General features: G+C 44.3%; 1 protein-coding gene across 1 annotated transcript in view; it reads right to left on the reverse strand.

Moving 5' to 3' along the window:
- CCNY (cyclin Y) overlaps nt 1-24,064 on the reverse strand; it is a 111,396-nt gene that overhangs the window by 21,548 nt on the left and 65,784 nt on the right. Inside the window, exons 2-4 of the mRNA XM_010860052.1 lie at nt 16,903-16,977; nt 13,254-13,288; nt 6,119-6,219 (exon numbers count right to left, since the gene is read on the reverse strand). Of these exons, the coding sequence (XP_010858354.1) occupies nt 6,119-6,219; nt 13,254-13,288; nt 16,903-16,969 (203 nt within the window). The 5' untranslated portion in view covers nt 16,970-16,977. The remainder of the gene's footprint in view (nt 1-6,118; nt 6,220-13,253; nt 13,289-16,902; nt 16,978-24,064) is intronic.

The raw sequence follows: 24,064 nt of genomic DNA on the forward strand, positions 1-24,064 counted from the left end.
TGAGCATTACTTTACTAGCATGTGAGATGAGTGCAATTGTGCGGTAGTTTGAGCATTCTTTGGCATTGCCTTTCTTTGGGATTAGAATGAAAACTGACCTTTTCCAGTCCTGTGGCCACTGCTGAGTTTTCCAAGTTTGCTGGCATATTGAGTGCAACACTTTCACAGCATCATCTTTTAGGATTTGAAGTAGCTTAACTGGAATTCCATCACCTCCACTAGCTTTGGTCATAGTGATGCTTTGTAAGGCCCACTTGACTTCACATTCCAGGATGTCTGGCTCTAGGTGAGTGAGTGATCACACCATCATGATTATCTGGGTCTTGAAGATCTTTTTCGTATAGTTCTTCTGTGTATTCTCACCACCTCTTCTTAGTATCTTCTGCTTCTGTTAGGTCCACACCATTTTGTCCTTTGGTCCTTTGCATGAACTGTTCCCTTGGTATCTCTAATATTCTTGAAGAGATCTCTAGTCTTTCCCGTTCTATTGTTTTCCTCTATTTCCTTGCATTGATCACTGAGGAAAGCTTTCTTATCTCTCCTTGCTATTCCTTGGAACTCTGCATTCAAGTGGGTATATCTTTACTTTCCTCCTCTGCTTTTCGCTTCTCTTCTTTTCACATCTATTTGTAAGGCCTCCTCAGACAACCATTTTGCCTGTTTGCATTTCTTTTTCTTGGGGGTGGTATTGATCAATGCCTCCTGTACAATATCAAGAACCTCCGTCCATAGTTCATCAGGCACTCTATCAGATCTAATCCTTTTAATCTATTTGTCACTTCCACTGTATAATCGTAAGGGATTTGATTTAGGTCATACCTGAATGGTCTAGTGGTTTTCCTTACTTTCTTCAATTTAAGTCTGAATTTGGCAATAAGGTTTTCTGTGTTGTCTTTATCTCGTTTTGGTTATCAGGGTGATGGTGGCCTTGTAGAATAAGTTTGGAAGTATTCCTTCCTCTGCAATTTTTTGAAAGAATTTTAGAAGGATAGGCATTAGCTCTTCTCTAAACGTTTGAAAGAATTCTCCTGTGAAGCCATCTGGTCCTAGGCTTTTGTTTTGGGGGAGATTTTTGATCACAGCTTCAATTTCAGAGCTTATAATTGGGTTGTTCATAATTTCTATTTCTTCCTGGAAGATTAAACTTTTCTAAGAATCTGTCCATTTCTTCCAGGTTATCCATTTTATTGCCATATAGTTGTTCATAATAGTCTCTTATCTTATAATCCTTTGTATTTTTGCATTGTCTGTTGTAATCTCTTTTTTCATTTCTAATTTTGTTGATTTGATTCTCCTCTTTTCTTGATGAGTCTGGCTAAAGGTTTGTCAAGTTTGTTTATCTTCTTAAAGAACCAGATTTTAGTTTCATTAATCTTTACTATTCTTTCATTTTTTTTTCATTTATCTCTGCTCGGATCTTTATGATTGCTCTCCTTCTACTAATTTTGGGGGGGTTTTGTTTTTCTTTTTCCAGTTGTTTTAGGTGTAAAGTTAGGTTGTCTATTCAATGTTTCTCTTGTTTCTTGATGTAGGATTGTATTGCTATAAACTTCCCTCTTAGAACTGCTTTTGCTGCACGCCATAGGTTTTGAGTTGTCATGTTTTCATTGTTGTTTCTAGAAATTTTTTGATTTTCCTTTTGATTTCTTCAGTCACCTGTTGGTTATTTAGAAACATAGTGTTTAATCTCCATGTGTTTGTGTTTCTTACAGTTTTTTTTTCTTATAATTGATATCTAGTCTCATAGCGTTGTGCTCAGAGAAGATGCTTGATACAATTTCAATTTTCTTAAATTTACTGAGGTTTGATTTGTGACCCAAGATGTGGTCTATCCTGGAGAATGTTCCATGTGCACTTGAGAAGGTGTATTCTTCTGCATTTAATGTCCTAAAGATATCAATGAGACCCATCTCATCTAATGTATCATTTAAGACTTGTGTTTCCTTATTAATTTTCTGTTTTGATGATCTGTCCAATGGTATGAGTGGGGTCTCCTACTATTATTGTGTTACTGTCAATTTCTCCTTTTATGTCTGTTAGCGTTTGTCTTCGGAGATGGCAATGGCACCCCACTCCAGTACTCCTGCCTGGAAAATCCCATGGATGGAGGAGCTTGGTAGGCTGTAGTTCATGGGGTCTCTAAGAGTTGGACACGACTGAGCAACTTCACTTTCACTTTTCACTTTCCTGCATTGGAGAAGGAAGTAGCAACCCACTCCAGTGTTCTTGTCTGGAGAGTCCCAGGGACAGGGGAGCCTGGTGGGCTGCCGTTTATGGGGTCGCACAGAGTCAGACACGACTGAAGTGACAGCAGCAGCAGTGTTTGTCTTATGTATTGAGGTGCTCCTATGTTGGGTGCATAGATTTTTACAATTGTTATGTTGTCCTCTTAGATTGATCCCCTGATCATTATGTAGTGTCCTTCCTTATCTCTTGTGATATTCTTTATTTTCAGGTCTATTTTGTCTCTGATCATTATGTAGTGTCCTTCCTTATCTCTTGTGATATTCTTTATTTTCAGGTCTGTTTTGTCTGATATGAGGATTGCTACTCCAGCTTTCTTTTCCTTCCCATTTGCATGGAATATATTTTGCCATCCTCTCACTTTGTCTATATGTGTCCTGAGGTCTGAAGTGGGTTTCTTGTAGACAGCATATATATGGGTCTTGTTTTTGTATACATTCAGCCAGTCTGTGTCTTTTGGTTGGAGCATTTAATCCATTTACACTTAAAGTAATAATTGATATATATGTTCCTATTGCCATTTTCTTAATTGTTTGGGGTTGATTTTGAAGATCTTGTTCCTTCTCTTGCATTTCTTGACTATATAAGTCCCTTTAACATTTGTTGTAAAGCTGGTTTCATGGTATGAGTTCTCTTAACTTTTGCTTGTCTAAAAAGCTTTTTATTTCTCCATCAATTTTGAATGAGATCCTTCCCGGGTACAGTAATCTTGGTTGTAGATTTTTCCCTTTCAGTACTTTAAATATATCCTGCCATTCCCTTCTGGCCTGCAGAGTTTCTGCTGAAAGATCAGCTGTTAAACGTATGGTGTTTCCTTTGTATGTTACTTGTTGCTTTTCCCTTGCTGCTTTTAATATTGTTTAGTCTTTGTTAGTTTGATTAGTATGTGTCTTAGCATGTTTCTCCTTGGGTTTATCCTGTATGGGACTCTCTGTGCCTCTTGGACTTGATGTGACAATTTCCTTTTCCATGTTGGGGAAATTTCAACTATAATCTCTTCAAAATTTTTCTCATAGCCTTCCTTTTTCTCTTCTTCTTCTGGGACCCCTATAATTCGAATGTTTGTGCGTTTGATATTGTCTCAGAGGTCTCTAAGACTATCCTAAGTTCTTTTCATTCTTTTTACTTTATTTGCTCTCCAGAAGTTATTTCCACCATTTTATCTTCCAGCTCACTGATTTGTTCTGCTTCAGATTCCTTCCAGAGTATTTTTAATTTCAGTAATTGTGTTGTCTCTGTATGTTTATTCTTTAATTCTTCTAGGTCTTTGTTAATTGATTCTTGCATTTTGCCCAGTTTGATTTCAAGGTTTTTGATCATCTTTACTATCATTATTCTGAATTCTTTTTCGGGTAGTTTGCCTATTTCCTCTTCATTTATTTGGACTTCTGTGTTTCTAATTTGGTCCTTCATTTGTATAGTATTTCTCTGCCTTTTCATTATTTTTTTTTTTTAAACTTATTGTGTTTGAGGTCTCATTTTCCCTGGCTTCAAGGTTGAATTCTTTCTTCCTTTTGGTTTCTGCCCTCCTAAGGCTGGTCCAATGGTTTGTGTAAGCTTTGTATAGGGTGAGATTTGTGATGAGTTTTTTGTTTTTCACTCAGCCTTGATGGGCAAGGCTGAGTGAGGTGATAATCCTGTCTGCTGATCATTGAGTTTGTATTTTTGTTTTGTTTGTTGTTTAGATGGGGCGTCCTGCAAAGGGTGCTACTGGTGGTTGCATGATGCTGGATCCTGTATTCAAGTGGTTTCCTTTGTGTGAGTTCTCACTATTTGATACTCCCTAGGGTTAGTTCTCTGGTAGTCGAGGGTCTTAGAGTCAGTGCTCCCACTCTAAAGGCTCAGGGCTTGACCTCTTCATGTCCTTCTTCATCAGAGTCCTTGAGTAGTTTCATTGCTTGTTTCAACAAGAAGAAAACCCACCAACAGGGAACTATGAGCACCTCAGTAAGAGGGTGTTGGAGTGTAGAGCACAGGGAACTGCACCTAGTGCTCTCTGGTGACCACTTTAGGCACGTAGTCAACATCACAGTGATGAGACAAACGGATACCATAGACCAGTTGTCAGTGTTTACAACGAGAGACCAAGTCGATGTGATGTTTTCTAGAAGAGTCCAGCATCTGTGGTAGTTCTTAAAACAGGTTAAGTTTTCATTTTTTTTGCAGATACAAGTCACGACCTGATGAGACTGAGGGTGTCAGGTTGGATGTTCCACCCTTTGCGTGGGAGACCCTTTTCTTTGTCTTGGTATTAACCATAGGTGACACCTTCGAGAGAATTGGAAGGCAGAGGTCCACAGATGTCTGGGGTCCTCAGCTTTGGCTACCCATGAAACCCTCCTGGAGGGGCTGACAATCCAGATCCTGGATGTGTGGGGCCAGACACATCTCATGGAGCCCTTAAGCCCCTGCAGGGGCCTTGCAGGTGCAGTATGGCTAAAACTGCTGATGCACAAACCACACACACGACTTTGGAGCTGGCACCTCTCAGACTCAATACCGAAGTATCCAACTGTCACCCAGATTTCCTGCTGGGCCCCCGAGTGTCTGTGTCACAATCAGGGGCAGTGTGAAGTCATCCCTGGAGGAAGTTCTGAGCAACAGAGTCAGAGGCCCAGGAAACCGACTGGCCCCGAAAACGGGTCTCAGACCCCAGGGAGGCTGAGCTCCAGGGCTGGAGTGGGTGCTAGCTACCAGGTCTCCAGGCTCCCACCCCCCAGCACCTCTCGTTCCTGGCATGAAGCTCCCAGGGCAGAGATGCTTGACCAAGGGCCTAACAGGGGTGAGGGCACACATGGTCCCCTAGCTGTGAGTGTCCACCATGGGGTGATGCCCACTGGTCACCACCACACCCTCCATCACCAATGGAACAAAGGAAGAAGCTACATTCCCATTTAGGTCTTAGAGACATGCAACTCACCCAACTCTCCAGGTGGGCCCACCTCCCACCTTCCCCCTGGAGGGGACACTGTCCACAGAAGACTATCCCAGTCTCCACTGCCCAGCAGGCCTAACTCACTGTCACATATGGGCATGTGCAGGAAAGGGTTTCTAGACCTGAAGGCCTGGCCCAATGGAACAGAAAGCATCTTATTTAGAAAGCAAACACTCACTGCACACGATGGCACAGAGAGCTGTTAAACATGGATTCTCCTTAAATGAGTACAGAGGCAAAATATCCCAGGTTTTTCACAGTGAAGCCTAGACCAGATCCCGAGCAAGTGGGTCTCTGTAACCTCAGTCAAGGCTTCCTACTACAATGCTGGGGGGCACACTTCAGGGAAAACCAGTGCTCCAACCCTCCCATTTCCCACTTTAAAATAAGGGAGCTGAAGCCCAAAGGGAAAGATTTTAATCCAAAGACTCCCCTTCCTCCCTTAAACCCCACTTTACAGCAGAAGCCCAAAGTGAAGGGTCTTCACTCCCACCCTCCCCGCTGGGGAGGGAGCCAAGGTCAGAAGCCTACTGTCCTTGCTCCAGACAAGCACCCTTCCACAGTGCCAGGCCTGCTCTCTACTGCAGCCCCAAGTCAAAGTGGGACTCATCACATTCTGACAGTAAAATTCAAGCAGAGTTAGGCTGGGATGGAGTCCATACAAAGTGGGAAGGTAGAAAGCATCCACAAAAACAAAACTATGCTTAACTTACAATTTCAAGTCATTGAAAATTTTGGTCTTTTTTGTAAATAGTAATATACATAAATATTTTGAACACCTCTACATTTTAACTCCCCAAATCACATTTTTAAAAGACTCCCTGAGTATCAATGTCCTCCCCCTACCCAATCCTACCACTCACAGATCCCACAACCAGTTAGCCAGCAGGTTAAGGAACAGAAAAGACATTCAGTTAAGGAAAAAATGTGTATACCCACCATTTAATTGTATACTTGAGGTTTGGTTGACTGACTGTGCTATCATCTAGGAAAATAGTCGAGCAGGAGCTGTATTTCCTCGCTATTTGTCCTGGAGGATGCTACAAAAACAATGGCAACAAGACAAGAACAATTAAAAAGGGGCTCAAAATTCTTCCGAGGAACATCATCCCCTTCACCTTGAGACCAGCCTATAGAGGAAAAGTGTCTTACCGAGAAATGTTAATACTACCAGCAAGTACAGCACAAAACTCACTTTCTTCCTACCATGGAATTCCATGTTCTTCCATATAAAAAAGTCACCACCACCACTCCCGGTCCCAAACCTCCATCAGCTCAGCACACTCCCAAAATCGAGCATCAAAGGGTGTGCTGCAGAGTCCATAAAAATCACTGAGAAACAAGAAGCATGCACTCTTCTCACCAGCAGAAGCCCATGCTTCGGGGGCAACCCCGTGTGAGGTGCCAGAATCAAGACAGGAGTCCACAGCACCCATTTTTTCCTACCCCTGAGGTACAGTCGATTTGGGGACCATGGAAGATACAGCCACTGTTAATTTAGAATCTCCTACTCCTGAATTGAAGACAATTTCAGGAGGTGAAGATGTAAAGAAAAAAATACTCCTTCTTTAAGGGGAAAATACATTTTAAAGGTGCAAGTTATCTGATGCTTTTGAAAATATGACCAGTGGATGAGTTTCAGGTGGGGTGCCTGTGGCAGCTGTGCACCTGGTTCTCTCAGGCTGTGTAAATTTTGAGCTCTTTGGAAAATTTAGAACTGAGAACTATAGTTTTAGAACTATATTCTAAAACATACTGCTAAGGAAAAAGAATTTAAATTACATGCAGCTGACATCTAACTGAATAGTAAGTAGATTTCTGGCAATTATGTGGGCAATGTGATTAGTAGATATCAATCTGGATCATTCTTGCTCAAAGCATGCTAAAAAAAAAAAAAAAATCAAATCATCCAAACGAGTTTCGACTGGCCTGGTGCTATGTTGACAATCAAAAGTTGTCATTTTCAGCAACCAAAACAATTAATTCCTTAAGGATAATAACACTGCCCTAACTCACCTGCCCACCCCCAGGGAAGCCCTTAGTACCCATGGTTTATGAACATGAAGGGAGCCTTAAAGCTCATCAGAGACCAAATGCCCTGTTTAACATTTACTTCTTATTTAATAAGGTTTCCCATGTAATAGGGCTTCCCTGGTGGGCTCAGATGGTAAAGCTTCCGCCCGCAATGCGGGAGACCCAGGTTCGTTTCCTGGGTTGGGAAGATCCCCTGGAGAAGGAAATGGCAATCCACTCCAGCATTCTTGCCTGGAAAATCCCATGGACTGAGAAGCCTCATAGGCTACAGTCCATGGGGTTGCAAAGAGTCGGACACGACTGAGCAACTTCACTTTCCCGTGTAATAAGGGCTTCCCTTGTGGCTCAGCTGGTAAACAATCCATCTGCAATGCAAGAGACCTGGGTTCAATCCCTGGGTTGGGAAGATCCCCTAGAGAAGGGAACGGCTACCTACTCCAGTATTCTGGCCTGGAGAATTCCATGGACTGTATAGTCCATGGGGTACAAAAAGTCAGACACAACTAAGGGACTTTCACTTTCACATGTGATAAAATTATAGAAATATGCAACAGCCTGAGAAACAGAAGACAGTGTTATAAACAATCTCCCCTCTTGATGATCATCACTCCTTGGGGCATACAGTTCCTAAAATCCCCACCAGAGGGCACTGCACCACTGAATCACTACAACCCTCTGGAGCGCTGCTTTTGCGAAGGGCATGTGGGTCAGGAGGAAATAACCAGAGTCAGGGAATTCAAAAGATAAGGCTTGTTCTTGGCCAATGTGTTTAGGCACACATTGTTCTGTGCCTGTGTAAGATAATACGCACAGTCGTGTCTGACTCTTTGCGATTCCATGGACTGTAGTCTGCCAAGTCCTCTGTCCATGGGATTTTCCAGGCAAGAGTACTGGAGTAGGTTGCCATTCCCTTCTCCAGGGGATCTTTCCTTCCCAGGGATCGAACCTGGGTCTCCTGCATTGCAGGCAGATTCTTCACCAACTGAGCTACTAGGGAAGCCCTGTGTAAGATAAGGACACCAAAAAAGCCTGTCAAGTTCAAGTTTCTGGAGTGCAATTTTAACATGGCATTTTTCACGTCTATCAGATTAATCACAACAGTTTCATTAAGACAAGCCAGAGACATTAAAAACCATTTTGATCTCTTTTGTAGGTCAGGTAGCAATCACACTTAAGTCACAGACAAAAACTTGCAATCTAATAATAGATTAACGTGTGGCAAGTTTTAAAGAAAATTCTTATGAAATTTTCCCCACCAATGGAAAATCTACTATAAACAGAAACCTCAACAGATATACTTAACTCAAAAATTCAGTAATTAGTTGATATATTAAAGAATCTTTAGAGATACAAGAGAATTATTATTTAGGAATAATCACAACAGTGAGGCAAAGGACAGCAATGACTGGCTTCTATTTATGAGGTTTCCACTGTTTCCTCTGACACAAATTTCCTAAGATGAAAACATGATGGGCACAGCCAAGAGTAAGTGGTTTCCCTAAGAAAACATGAGCACTAGACTTAAGGAGAGGAGGTCAGTGATACACCAGGTCACAGAGTGGGCACTTCCTCATCCTCCTTTCAGGAGTAGCAGTACCCTTTGGGTTCACAGGGTTAACTGGAAACCAGCATCCCCAGGGGCTGGTCCTGGCCTGAGGATCCCCCAGCTGTTAGTCTGAGCCCTCTATCACTAAGGGCTGGTGTGCCAAAGGGGGATGCCAACTTAGCTTTCTGACTCTTTGCAACCCCATGGACTGTAGCCCACCAGGCTCCTCTGTCCATGGAATTCTCCAGGCAAGAATACTGGAGTGGGTAGCCATTCCCTTCTCCAGGGGGTCCTCCCGACCCAGGGATGGAACCTGGGTCTCCTACAGTGCAGGCAGATTCGTTACCATCTAAGCCATCGGGGAAGCCCCCTTCAAACTATTTAGTAATTTCTAAATTGAATAGAACTCCTTGGCATTGTTATAATGGGGTTATGTATGAAACCTTATTTGGGCATTAAGTCATTTGCTGGATAGAAGGGCTACAAGGTTCACAGAATGTATACTTCTCTTGATCTGACATCCACCCCCCACCCAAAAAAAAAAAAAAAAGCTGAGAGAACAAGGATCCCTCCACAGAAAGGCTCCTGAGCTCAGTCAGGGCAGCGCCCCTGCCTGGTTCCTGGTTTGAGCTCTTTTGTGTGGCAGAGGCAGGCAGGGACTGTGCTCAATAAATTTGTGTTCTATTAGGAGCAAAGCTCCCAAAGAGACAAAAGCAAAGTTTACAATTTTTAAAATTTCAATTCCTGGATCACATTCACTTCATTCCTTAAGTTCTATGGCTTAATACTTATGAAAAAACTATATCCGTACTCAAAATACCAGAAAGACTTTGATCAGTTTTGCTACTGAACTTGGAAAAGTAAACAAAATTTACTTACAAATCTAATGAGCAATAACAAAAATAACATCAACATACTCAGATGGTGCTAAAATCACCTTCTGTTCAGTCCACTAGGTAAACAGGCGGACCAGGAGTCATTCTACGAGATCAGACAACTATGACTTCAAGACTTTTTCAAGGTCCCCCTGTATCAGCTGGTAGATTTAGGGCTTGAACAAAATTCTTTTGGCTCCAAGTCCAGCTACAAATGTGGCTCCTGCTAAACTGATAAAGAACGCTCTATATTCCTTCACAAAGTTTTTACAGCTACCACCTGTCTCAATATTAAGACAAATAACTGTGATTATTTTGCCGAGGGTAAAGAAGGCTGGCCATTCAACTCCTGACTCACTCTGTTTTAATTTTTTCTTTAACTTAGAATGATCAATTCCCTTCAGGTACGCTGTCATCAAGGGGAGGAGAATGTCATGGAAAAATTAGGCTAAAGCAAAAGATGTGCGTTTTCCTTAAGTTTCAGGAGAGAGATTCCAGATTCTCAGCCACTGACAATGCCACCCACAATTTATAATCAGAGACTACCGCATTTTAATTAAAAGATTCATTAAAACAGCTAGCTCAAACTTCAGCAAATTTTAAGCTGCTGCTGCTAAGTCGCTTCAGTCGTGTCCGACTCTGTGCGACCCCAGAGACAGCAGCCCACCAGGCTCCCCCGTCCCTGGGATTCTCCAGGCAAGAACACTGGAGTGGGTTGCCATTTCCTTCTCCCATGCATGAAAGTGAAAAGTGAAAGTGAAGTCGCTCAGTCGTGTCCGACTCTTAGCGACCCCATGGACTGTAGCCCACCAGGCTCCTCCATCCATGGGATTTTCCAGTCAAGAGTACTGGAGTGGGGTGCTACGAACTTTAAATAAAGCCCTTTACACAATCTTTGCTAAAATACCTAAGTGTCTCTATTATAATGTATTAAATTTTCCTCTAACTGTTGATCTGATAATTACATCTAAAACATAGCGCTGATTAGAATATTAACCTTTATAATTTGCCCTGGTTTAACTTACTGTTAAAACTCCCCCAAAGGGTTTATCCTCAAATAGCTTCAAGATTTAAAACCTATAATAATTCTTTTAGAAGAAGCTCCTTTTACTTTGTAAGTCTCTCTTGGCAGTTCTCAGCCAGTGAGCAGTGCCCTCTTTACCAGCCAGGGGTTCCTTCTTTTGGCCCCTTCCCTGGAGGCTGTATCCAAAGTCAGCTTCCATCACTTGCTAGACTGTGTTACTGTCCAGGAGCCAGAAAAGGCCTTGTTTCTCTCCACCTGGTGGAAGCTATTTCCCTGTTGTGACCATCACCCCTCACCTTTCCTCACACGGCTGACCTACGTCCACTGCTTTTTCTTAAATAGCAGCCTCTTTACTGTCTTAGCAGCATGTACTAATAAGCAGGTTCTTCAGAAACTTGAAGGGTAAATTAAGAAACAACATCCCTCACAATAAAGCAAATAAAAAACACAACGGATTTTATAAACAAGGGCAAAGAATAATGGTCATTCCAGAGTTCAACAACAAAAGAAACTACAAATGTTAGTTGGGGCCCCGATTCAGAAAACAGTGTTCTCTGTCTTCAGATGAAAAGCTAAACAACTTGTGTCCGGGTGGCGCTTGGTATGACCGTCTGAGGACTGAATGGCCCGGGCCAGCCCCCTGGGGCCCAGGCTGGCTCCACTGCTCGGATGGCTGACTCTTTGTGCCTCACTTTCCCCACATGGAAGGCTGGAGTGACACGCAGTTCCTCCTGGGCAGAGTTACCCAGCACATTAGACTACAGAACAGCGTCTGGCACAAACACGGTATAAAACGTGCACCAGACTGTACTGACGATTACTATTACCACTTCCCGTCTCCTTATTGCCCTAACTTATGACACTCGAGGGTCTCAAAACTTGAAAAGCACAGCTGGTTTATTAGCCTAATTGAACCTGCAGGTCCTTCACTCCAATTCTACTTCAGTTGGTTGAAACAGCACATTCCAGTGGCTTCTCCCAGCGTGCGCAGAGCTGAGATGCCATTGTGCAATGTGGTCTGGAGGGCACGCTGTTACCTGGGCATCTGTTACGTAGCTCAGAGATTTCTTCTATCGGCACGAGCACATCTGAGCACATTCCAACAACTGTGCTTCCGCTCTTGGTGTCGGGGGGCAAGAGGGCTGGCAGGGGTGAGAGGACACGCTGGGTCAGGGGCACAGCGCAGGGCAGGTGCCAGGATGGTGCACCGCAGAGCGTGAGGCCGTGGGGCACAGGGGAGATGTGGGGCGTGCGGCTGGCACAAGGGCAGGCCTCCCCTCCAGCCACTTGAATGGGGCTGCAGTGACCAGCAGAGGTGGTCTACAGGCTCCTGGGCAGACGTGCTGACTGGGGGGCAGTGTTCCAGTGCCCCTGGCATGTGAAGAGGCGGGAGTGAGACTTACAGAATGGGGTCAAACCTCTCATCTCTCCAGGTCCAGGCAGACACAGCTTTCAAAAAAATCAAAAAGGGCATAGCAGTTTTCCACATATTTTCCTTAAGACACAGATCGTAATTTCACAGATGCTTCACACTGCTGTGGCAAAACTGGAGAGGGCCAGGAAAAGGCCGTGAATTGCTGTAAGAATCTGATAAAAACTACAGGGCGTCTCTCCAACTCTGAGACCACTGCCTACGAAGGACTCACCAACCTCCTATGGGCCGAGTGTGGAGCCCTTTGGGTGCAAGGGTCCGGCTATGAATTTCCTTTCAACTGCATTTTGCCCAGATTTTCAAAGAGCAGAAGAGGCAATACTATGGCTTTAAGTCTGTTTAGCACAAAGCTCCAGCGCCTAGTACTTCAAGATCTACAAATACTTAAATGCAGACAGTTTAGAAATCCTGAGAAAAAACCCTGAGAAATCAAACACATCATTCTCGTTTTGGATATGAGAATTGATGGCATATACTTATTTGGTAACACACCTGCTTCATCAAGAGGCCTAAGTTTAGAGGATGAGGATGTGTGGCCATAGTTCTGGTGGCTGGGCACCACAGTCCTGGGGGGGGGCAGCTTGAGATCACCCCCGGGCAGGGTGGAGGGAGGCTGGCTGCACCCACTGATTAAAGGAGAAAAGATCAAATATCTTTATGCCTGGCCAGCAGGGCAGGGAGATGCTGCTCAGAATGGCTGAAAGACTAGAGCTGGGTTTTTTTTTTAATTCATTTTAAAATTCAAGTGTTGTTAAGTTCATCCTTTCTTAGAGCATCGAAGGAAAATGCAGACTCTACTGCACCTATAAACAACAAGGGGGAAGAAAACATGTGTTTGCTTATTCAAACGGGACCGAGTTAGGAGACAGTCACTCGGGGGAAGGGAGGCAGGAAAGGACCTGTGGGATCTGCTGCCACCCTGTCCACGCACACCAATCCAGGAGCAGCAGCAGCCCGGGGCTTCAGGTCACACAATGGCCCTGGCGATAAATGCCAAGCCGTGCCCGTCCAGCCACAGGCCAAACAGAGACTGAGTGCCCTGCAGCCTTCTTCACACTCTTCCACGTGCAGACAAGACTCACGGGCCACTTCCCCACTGCACACACAGTGTGGTGGTCTCTGGACAGTTATTATGAAGAACACAAGGGAACAGCTCCACTTACATGGTTAATGAAGAGACTCTTGCGCTTTTCTCTCACTGTGAAAACAAAAGATGCAACAGAAATGTTACACGCCTGCGTGCGAACCCCTGGCAGGTTGCTGAGGATGGGCCTCTGTGTCAAGGTCCCGTCCTTCCACCCCAACATATCCAGCTGCTTGATTATGACTTAAGAAATGTGACCTGCTCACATGCAGATGTGACCTCTGCTAAGAGAGCAGAACATGAAACCACGTACATCACAGCACCCAACAAAACCACTGCACCATAGTTAACTGAGTGGTAACGGCTTCCCAACTAAAGAAACAGTAACTAGTAAAGCTCATAAAATTCTGCATGTGTCCACTAATTAAGATGGTCAACAAAAAGCAGGACTATTTATTTCTAACCAAAACAGACCCATAAAGGTCCATACTACTAGGGTGAAATAAGACACGACATAGTGACTAGACAACAAATGATAACAATACTATCCATAACTGGATTGAAATACAGAACACTGGACGTCGGAAGCATCACTGGAAACCAGTTACTCTCCGCGCTGGTGCTGGGGGCCTCCCAGAGCATCCTGCCCCGCAGGGAGGCCGAGCAAACTCACAACAAAAGCACCCCTTTTCAGAGGCTGTTCTCACGCTGCTGGCTGTGTGGCAGGGTCAGCACCCCACCTTCGTTTCCCAGACCTCAGTGTTTCTCAAAATGGGGGCCTCTCAACCTCAAAGATGTAGAAGGGGGAGATAGGGAACCCAGAGGAGATTTTTAACAACCTAGTATCACTGAGTTTTGCATTTTCTTTCCTGAAAACTCCCTTTTGAGAGTATATAGAGTGAGAGTTCAGTCAGGATGATCCCCTGGAGAAGGGATAGGCTACCCACTCCAGTATCCTGGGGCTCCCCTGGTGGCTCAGACGGTAAAGAATCTGCCTGCAATGCATGAGACCCAGGTTCAATCCCTGGGTCAGGAAGATTCCCCGGAGAAGGAAATGGCAACCCACTCCAGTATTCTTGTCTGGGAAATCCCATGGACAGATGAGCCTGGTGGGCTACAGTCCATGGGGTCACAAAGAGTCAGACACGACTGAATGACTGTGCACAGCACAGAGTAAGAGTTGGACCATAAAGGAGGCTGAGTGCTAAAGAGGTGATACTTTCAAACTGTGGTGCTGGAGAAGACTTCTGAGAATCGCTTGGACTGCAAGGAGATCAAACCAGTCCATCCTAGGGGAAATCAACTCTGAACATTCATTGGAAGGACTGATGCTGAAGCTGGAGTGCCAACACTTTGGCCACCTGATGTGAAGAGCTTACTCACTGGACAAGACCCTGATGCTGGTAAAGACTGAAGGCAGGAGGAGGACGACAGAGGATGAGAAGGTTGGATGGCATCACTAACTCAATGGTCATGAGTTTGAGCAAACTTGGGGAGACAGTGAAGGACAGCAAAGCCTAGCACGCTGCAGTCCATGGGCGTCGCAGAGTCGGACGGGACTTAGTGACTGAACAACAACACAGTAATCAATCAACACAGTTAACAAGCAGGTCACTGGAGAGGACAGAGATATATTTAAACCAAAAGGAACATCAGCTGAAAGGAAAAGCGCAGGTGAGGCTCTTTGACTGAGTGTGGATGTGAGGTCCTTGTCTGGGAGGTGCTGCGCCTGGCGTGGAGAAGAGACCCGCGGCTGCTCCAGAGGGCATGCAGATGCTGCAGACCCCTTGTCCACTTTCTGCAGGCTCCTGAGTGTGTCAGGTCAGCCCGGGTGCCACCAAATGGCAAGAGCACTGGACACGAGTGACAGTCATTCACAGGCTTTAGGGTGTACTTTCCAGAAACTCCTTACTTTTAAGGAGCTCCCACAACCAGGCGAGAAACTCTTAGAATTAAGTGGATTCTAATTCCTTACTGTCAACAGAACTGAAGGAGAATAAGACTGAACTGCAGCGATTAGGAGGGATTCTGGATGATAAATCCCTTGGAGATTCTGACACATACACCAAGTAGCGTAGAACCTATGGATTCTTCAGTGTTTCACTGCAACACATCCCCTGAGTGGGGATGGTGGGAGGAAGAGCCTAGCAGGCAAGCGGAGGGAAAGAGGAGGAGGAGGAGGTACAGGAGTGTTCGCTCTGCAACCTGGGAGACAGGACACCGCACAGAGATGGGTGTCGGTTCCTCTTCCTTGTTTTTAACCTGTGAGACTCAGGTAGATCCTCTACACTCAAAGGGAAGACCCAGCATTTGAGGAATGAAGGAAAAACAGAAGGACGAGAGTTGCCAACACACCAGTGATCGGTGGAGGAGGGGAGGGTGAGAGGGAAGGGGTAGATGCGCGCCCCTGACTCACACCCGGGGATCCTGTGAGGTCGGAGGACCCTGCCATCCGTTTCCCCATGACATCCAAGCCACGTGTCATCCACTTAAGAGGCTCTAATGCCATTCCATGTGAATCTAGGTAAAAAGCTTCTGGCTGATGTTGGTCTGTGCCCTGAATTCACAGGAAGCGAGAACTGAATCTGAAAGTGTGCCAGCTTCGTGCGACTTGTTTTCACAGTACTATATTAAGTGCAAAGACCTGCTTTTGACTCTCATTTTTCATTGTCCCAAACCTTCACCCCACCAGCACTTTCCTGCCTGGCAATAACCTCCCCTCTCCATGGGCTCCCACTTCACCAGGTGAAGAAAAAAATGTCCTGCTTAGCTTCCACCCAAAACATTCAAAACTTATCTCACAAGTATTTGATGCCTACAGTGGTTTCTTCTTATACACTTAAAAAAAAAATGCACCAAATTCTCTCAGATCTCATCACTGGCCTGCTTAAATCAAGATCACCAATATTATATCAGCATTATGCTACATCAAAGTTGTCACCTAGCCATAACTGAGGAGTTATCAGTTCTTAAAATGAACTGTCTTAAGTATGTTTGATTACTTTTCTAGTCAACTTAGGATCTCCTCAAAATGAGAGCTTAGCAATTTGACAAGAGTCACGGCTAGAACCCCCAGGACCTCAGCACTGTCAGTACAGCATCATATAACAGATTCCTTCACTGCTCTTTTCTGCAGGAACAGGCTATGTCCACTGTATTGTGTCTTTTATCTCTCCTTTGTAGCCAAGAGCCAGGGAACAGTGACATAAGTCAAGGGCTGGAAAGAGGGGAAAATCCCCCAGAAGAAATTCCACGCCACAGAACAAGCAGCTGAACACAAGTATGACAGAAGGAAAACATCTACCCCTAGTGTGCAGGTCAATCTGGCTCTCAAATGACACAACTGAGATAATGGTGTTTTTATTTAGAGTTGTATTATGATTTCTTTTTATATACTATCCAATACTTCTGATCTTTAGAGAATTTATGCAAATAATAAATTTTTAAAGGAAAGTCTCTGATTCTCAGGGTACAAACTGCCTTGAACTATCCCAACTGATTGGCAAAATGAGGACAGTTGCTTCAAATAGTAAATTCTAAAAATATGACTTACTATAGAGAAACCCCAAAGGGTAACCACCCAAACATCCTTCATGGTCACTAAGGATGACCACTAGGATTCTATCTTTATCCTGAGAATCACAGTGACCGGAAAATCAAGACAGGCTAGTTACCAGCATAAGTCTTAAAAAAAAAAAAAAGAAAGAAAGAAAGAAGAAAGAACCTACCGTCTGTTTGAGATTTACTGAGGAATATCGTGCTGGCCCGAGGATGGTCTGAGGGATTGAATTCCATGTTCAAATCTTTAAAGAAAGAAAAAGAAGATATATGAAAACCCACCAGATAACTAAAGGGCATCAAGATTTTCAATTTTTTAAACCTTAGATTACTAAGACATTCAAGGATTCCGGAAGAAACCAACAGTTACTGTGTTAATAGATTTTTCCAGGTTCCACTTTGAACACTTGACTATTCAGAAACTTGATAAAGTCATACATTAAAAATTAGACACCTGGCTGGAGATCTATTAGCCGAAAACTCCATTGTCTTTGTAAAAGTCTGTTCTGCACCAGTATAACTACAAAATAGCAGGACAACGTCCTAACACGTAACTAAGGAGAGGTACGTGCTAAAACTGACTCATCTAAATCCACAGTTAAGCGAGTGGTATTTCCTCGTTAATGTGATCAAAATAGGATATATCTCAGCCAAATTGGTATCTACACACTCTGCTTAATTAAGACGGTTATTTTCTGAAAAGGCAAAATTAATTCTTTAGAGCAAAAGCTCACATTGCCCATCTGTGGGCATAATCGGGGCCACAGATGTGTTTTGTCTGAGTCGTTCATTTTCTTTCTTTTTTAATAAATTTGAACCCATGCATAATTTCTGTATTTCAAACACATATCACAAAGGGAAAAAAACTTATTTCCAGCTTCTCTTGAGAAATCAGATCATTTAGCAACACCAGGACCCACCCCAATGGTAGCAACTGGCAGGACCTAAGACCCCAGTGCCCAGTCCTCACCCTCTGCCCCACCACCCACTCCTTGGGGCCGTTCCTCAGTTCCTCCCGGCTACTGGCATATGCCTTTGTAATCCTGCCTTAGAACAGTCTCCAAGGGCTACAGGCTTGTCCAGTATAAACAATCAGAATCCCATCACAGGGGAGTTTTTTCGATTAAAAAAAAAAATTCCATACGGAAAGAATGGTTAAGCAAAACAAAAGAATAAAGATACAGAAGAGAAGAGAGAGGACCAAAATTAATGGAAACTCAGAATGGTCTTCAAATCAGCTTCTAACATCACAGTGAAAACTTCTGAGTTCCATCATTTCAATAAATTTGCAAAGAAATCTAATCAACACCAACAAAAAACACAAAGTATCTTATCCTTAGCTTTAATAGCTAATCTAGTCAAAGATAAAAGCAAAGAAAAAACAAGGATGGTCACACATTGTTGTTGTTGTTGTTGGGGGCATCCAGGGCCCTTGCAAAGTAGCTCGCTGGGCTCAGGGCAGCCTCAGCTCTGGAGGGTGTTGGCGTGTCTGTGTTTGTGAGTTTTCTCTGGAGCCTGCCTTGAGGGAGAGAATGACTGTGTCTCAGCCTGAAGTGCCACCTGCATTAAGGTGTAGCAGCTCATGACCTGGTGAAAGGTGGGCATTTGTGACTTGCTGGTGGAAAGAAAGAGAATCAGATCAGGAGAGCCCTCATGGTGCCTGTGGCTCATGTTGGCTGGGGCCCTGACTCCTTGTTTGTTTTTGTGTTCTATCGCTTCATTTTAAAAATACATATTGTATTTATTATTTATTTATTGGGTTGCCTCAGATCTCAGCTGTGGCAGGTGGGATCAAGTTCCCTGACCAGTGATCCAACCTGGGGTCCCCTGCCTTGGGAGCACAGAGTCTTGGCCCCTGGACCACCAGGGAAGTTGCTCTTTGCTCATTTTAACTTGAGGATCATATCCCCTGAGGAGATAAGTATCTACCTGCCAATCAGGAGAGAACATAGGGGAAATGGCTTCAGAGTCCATTCAGAGTGGCAGGTTAAAGCCTAGGGCTTGCTCTAAGCCAGTGGTCCCCAACCTTATTGGCACCAGGGACCAGCTTTGTGGAAGATAGTTTTTCTACAGATTTGGGTGGGGAGGATGGTTTTGGGGTGATTCAAGTGCATTACTTTTATTGTGCACTTTATTATTCTTTGTTGTTGTTCAGCCACTAAGTCATGTCTGACTCTTTGTGACCCCATGGACTACAGCATGCCAGGCTTCCCTGTCCTTCACCATCGCCCAAAGTGTGTCCAAATTCAAGTCCATTGCATCGGTGATGCCATCCAGCCTTCTCATCCTCTGATGCCCTCTCCTCCTCCTACCCTCAATCTTTCCCAGCATCAGTGATTTTTCCAATAAGTCGGCTGTTCACATTAGGTGACCAAAATACAAGAGCTTCAGCTACAGCATCAGTCCTTCCAATGAGTATTCAGGGTTGATTTCCCTTAAGATTGACTGGTTTGATCTCCTTGCTGTCCAAGGGACTCTCAGGAGTCTTCTCCAGCACCACAGTTGGAAGGCATCACTACTTTAGCTCTGTGCCTTGTACCCTGGAGGCAACACCTGATGGCTGTCACAGAGACCCCTTTGAGGTGACTGCCTCAGAGAGAAAAGGCAACTTTAGGAGATGTTGAGTCCCTGGAGTTGACTTCAACCCACTGCTTCTTTACGATGATGATACTTATTAAGCTTTCCAGGTGGCTCAGCAGTAAAGAATCCAATGAGGAGACGCAGATTCGATCCCTAGATTGGGAAGATCCCCTGGAGAAGGAAAGGGCTGCCCACTCCAGTATTCTTGCCTGGGAAATCCCAGGGACAGAGGAGCCTGGCAGGCTACAGTCCACAGGATCACAAAGAGTCAGACATGACTGAGCACCTCACACCAATAGAACATTATAAGAGTCTACAGCCAGACTTTCAGGTGAAAACAGAAATACTCGGTCACAATGCTTTCAGTCCACGTTTCGGCCGAGTACAAGGCATGACAGGATCCCTTTATTCAGAACTGAAAAGAAACTGACAGAATTTAATACAGCAATGCTGTGAGCCTTCCATGTCTGTGGGAACTGCACCTGTGGGTTCAATCAACCTTTGGTCAAAAATAATGCATTTGCCACACATGGGCATCTATTTAAATAACATTCGTATTGCCTATCTACAACTCTGTATATAAAATTTACGTAGCATTAGGTATTACAAGTAACCTAGAGATGACTTAAGGTGTACAGGGAGATGTGGTAGGTTATATGCAAATCCATGCCATTTTATATGAGGGACTTGGGCATCCACGGATTTTGGAACCAATCCCTGGTGGTTACTGAGGAATGACTATATTCTCCCATGCCACGTAGCCTAGTTTTTTTCTGTCCCTTCCACAGATGTCATAGCCTTGTTCATCTCAGCTTTTAAACTAGCACCAATGCTATAAGGATCCCTGTGATGGTGCCTAAGAGAAGTGGGAGTCATAATCCATGACTGACGGTTTGGAAAACCAGAAAAAGAAAAACACGACGGTGCAGCAAGGCCTAAACAGTGCTGGGTCTAATTAGGATAGATGAGGAGACATAAAAGACGAGCTGGAAAAACCAGAAACTTTCACCTCCCACACACTTTCTCCACACTGCCTGGCCTCAGGTTGGTGGTGTTCCAGTGACTCATCCAAGAGATGAGCTTGACAGCATCAGTGAGTAGAGGCCGAAGGACTCAAGGACCCTCTGAGCACTTGGTAGTGTTTTAAGACTAACTGTGGTCAGCTAACCACCCCAACCCAACCTCAGATGACTCCATCAGGTCTGTTTCCTATCTTTAGACAAATGTATTTGACATGATCATAATCTTAAACTTCTAATTTCAATTTTAGGTTGTCACATTGCTAACTGTGACTAGGATCTGCAAAGCAATGATGGAAAATCAACAAATAAAGCCTGTTAATTTTAAATCAGTTTGGTTTACTTTTATTTTTAGTCACTACTGACCCACTGCCTGAAGATCAGCGACTCTCTCCATTCATTAGTGCTCCATTCATCAGAACCTGACCCCATTGGTTTGCTCCATTGGTTGCCACCGGGCCAGCCCCAATCCCTGCATCCCGCATCAGCACCCCTATTTATAAACCCTGCTGCTGTTGCTGTGGCAGCAAACTGCTGCTACCACAATTCCGACTGATTCCAAAGCCATCTTTTGTACCCCCGCTGACTTCATGTTTTTTTTTTTACAATTATTCTAACGCGCTCACATTTGGTCATTTTCTGTTCTCACTCTCCTGGGGGCACACCTATGCATGGTGGGCCTCCAGCCTAGGTCTGTGCACACATCTGACTCACACTCATGTGCTCTGTCTCTCCATCCACCTCCTTCCAAACTGCCTATCTCTCAGTCTCCTACTCACTCTTGTTCTCTTCCTGTATCTGTCTCCTCTTTCCCTCCCGCACCCTCTCTCCAGTTTCACCACTGCCCCTTTCAAATATTTTTTGTTAAGATGAATCAAAGGAGAGAAAAGATCCTAATGTTTAAGGCTAAACAGAGACTGTTCTGCCAATACAGCAACTAGATAACCTATAAGCTCTCACACTACAAGCACCTAGAAATCTGAGATAAAATACAAGACATGCATTTAAAAGCCTAGACAGTGAGGCAAGGGAAATGGCTTGAGCCTCTAACCGAAGAGTGGAGTGGAGTCTTCTGGCAGAGCAAAGGCTGTCTGGCTATGTGCCCTGGGTCTCAGGTTTCAACCAAGGTGACCACATGTCTTGGTTCACACCGATTATTCTGGCACAACAGCCAATTCTATCCTCTTTACTTATAATGTCCTGATTAGGAAGTTAGCTTATTTTAGAAAGAAAAACACCAATACAGTATACTAACGCATATATATGGAATTTAGAAAGATGGTAACAATAACCCTGTGTATGAGACAGCAAAAGAGACACTGATGTATAGATCAGTCTTATGGACTCTGTGGGAGAGGGAGAGGGTGGGGAGATTTGGGAGAATGGCATTGAAACATGTATAATATCATGTATGAAACGAGTCGCCAGTCCAGGTTCGATGCACGATACTGGATGCTTGGGGCTGGTGCACTGGGACGACCCAGAGGGAGGGTATGGGGAGGGAGGAGGGAGGAGGGTTCAGGATGGGGAACACAGGTATACCTGTGGCGGATTCATTTCGATATTTGGCAAAACTAATACAATATTGTAAAGTTTAAGAGTAAAATAAAATTAAAAAAAAAAAGAAGTTAGCTTATTTTAATGTCCTGCAGGATAGGATATAAGCCAGGATAGGGGATACAAGTTAGAACAGATGCTTGTATATGTGTCTGAAACCCTCAAAGAGATACAACTGCAACAAAAACTGAATTAGAAAACAAAGTTATCTATAAACCCAAATGAAAAAGGAGCTGGGCCTCAGAAGGGGAAACATCTCCCAAGGCCCCCTCCCCTGCCCACAGTGACTGGTACCCACTGGTCTGTCCGAATCTCCAGCATGGTTCTGGAGTTCCACTCTACTCTGCACATATAGTCCAAGGAACCCTGTGACAAGACTTTTACACCAAATTGGTCACGTGCCAGTGAGACCCCTGTGTGCCTGGCAGAAGTAACTGCAAACCACTGCCTCTCTGAGCCCCTCCAAAGACAGGCCCCCCATCCCAAATGACATGACTCAGAGGAAATGATCCACTAGAAGTGAGAATCAAGAGACACAACAAATGATGTGACTAGAACCTGGATAACAGAGCTGGTGAGAGATGGCAAAATAAGCACGGGCTGAGGTACTTAAAGTCCGGGAGAGAAAAAGATTAAAATGTACAACTGAAAATGACAAGACTGAATTCTGGCTTCTCCTCGGCCACGTGAGCAAATCACTTAAAGATGATGGTGACACTCTAACAGGCCACCAGACCCTGTGACGATCAGAGACACTGCTGCTTAAAGCTAGTGGGATTCGGGGGCCCCGTGGAAAAGCTGAGTGGGGCCCTCAGCCCCACAGATCAGCACTGAGGACAGAGACCACATGTACAAAGTCCAAATGCTCAACAATAATCAACAAACAAGCTGAATAATGGAAATACATAAGAGAATGATCAAGTGAAGCAGCTCTTCTCAGCTTTTCTTTTTTTTTTCTTTAAAGAAAAACTGGCAAGAACCAACCATTAACTCACATGTAGATTAATTCAAAGAGAAAGAATCTCCTAGCAACCAGCCTCTCCTGAGGCCTGAATCAATGCTATTACCAAACAGGAAAACCACCACTTGGAACATTGATATTTTAATATCAGGCAAATAACTAGGTCTAGTATGGGCAATATTGGTAAAATTGGCCATTGCAGACAACTAAAAAGTGTCTGAAGTGACACACTGAAAGTCAGCAGAGACACTTGAGTCCCAATTATTACTTTATTCAACGGTCAATAAATATTTACTCAGAATCAACTTGATGCAGGCATTGCATGCAAGAAATACAAAGTGAAAATCCCGTAGCCCCAGGAATGCTGAGGCCTGGGGGCAGGGAAGCAGTCAGGGCGGGGCGGTGCCACAGAACCCAGGAGAGAGCTGAGGCTGCAGTGAATTGAGTCACACTGTGTGCTGAGTGAGGGGAGAGGGATGTGGGGGTGCTGGGGATAAAAACAAACATACCAAGAACACTCAGTCCACAAAAAGATTCACCTCTGATTTTAGAGGCAGGTGGGACTGAGTAACATCCGGGACAAACGAAGTCAGTGATACTGAGATTTCCCAATAACAGATCCGACAGTATTTCCACTTTCAAACACAAAACCACCAAAAGGCACAGGTGCCGTAAGGAACACAGAGCACAAGCAAGAGGTGGCAAGAGACTCTCTGATCAATTGTCAGCGAGCGATCCGAAGCATTCCCCAGGCACCCCACACATGCAAATGAGGGCCACATCTACAGCAGCAGCAGAAAGCGCTAGAAACAGAGACTATGGTTATATAAATCAGGAATTATCTGAAAGCACTTTAAAGAGAGGAAATAAACCAAAGAAAAAATGAAAATAAGATTACAAAAGGATATCACGTGAAAGACAGGAAAACAGAAGATATAACTCGGGGCAAGTGCAGTGTAACCTATGTGTGAGGAGACCTGTTGGGTGAGAGACACCAGAATGTGGGCACCGAGGTGCAACGCCCCAGAACCGTCTGAGGGGAAGAAAGACCTGGCTCCTACTCAACGCCAACAACACGGGAATAAATGACAGGAAAGGAACCAGTCTGCCTCTCTTACAGCAATTCTATTCCACAGACTCTGAAGACTGTTCTGTCAGTTCCAATATGTCAGCCGAGAGCACGTCTACAATTCCAAGAGGTCAAACTCACTCTGC

The sequence above is a fragment of the Bison bison genome, unplaced genomic scaffold (genome assembly GCF_000754665.1).
Source record: "Bison bison bison isolate TAMUID 2011002044 unplaced genomic scaffold, Bison_UMD1.0 scf7180017864461, whole genome shotgun sequence".
Classification (NCBI taxonomy): Eukaryota; Metazoa; Chordata; class Mammalia; order Artiodactyla; family Bovidae; genus Bison; species Bison bison.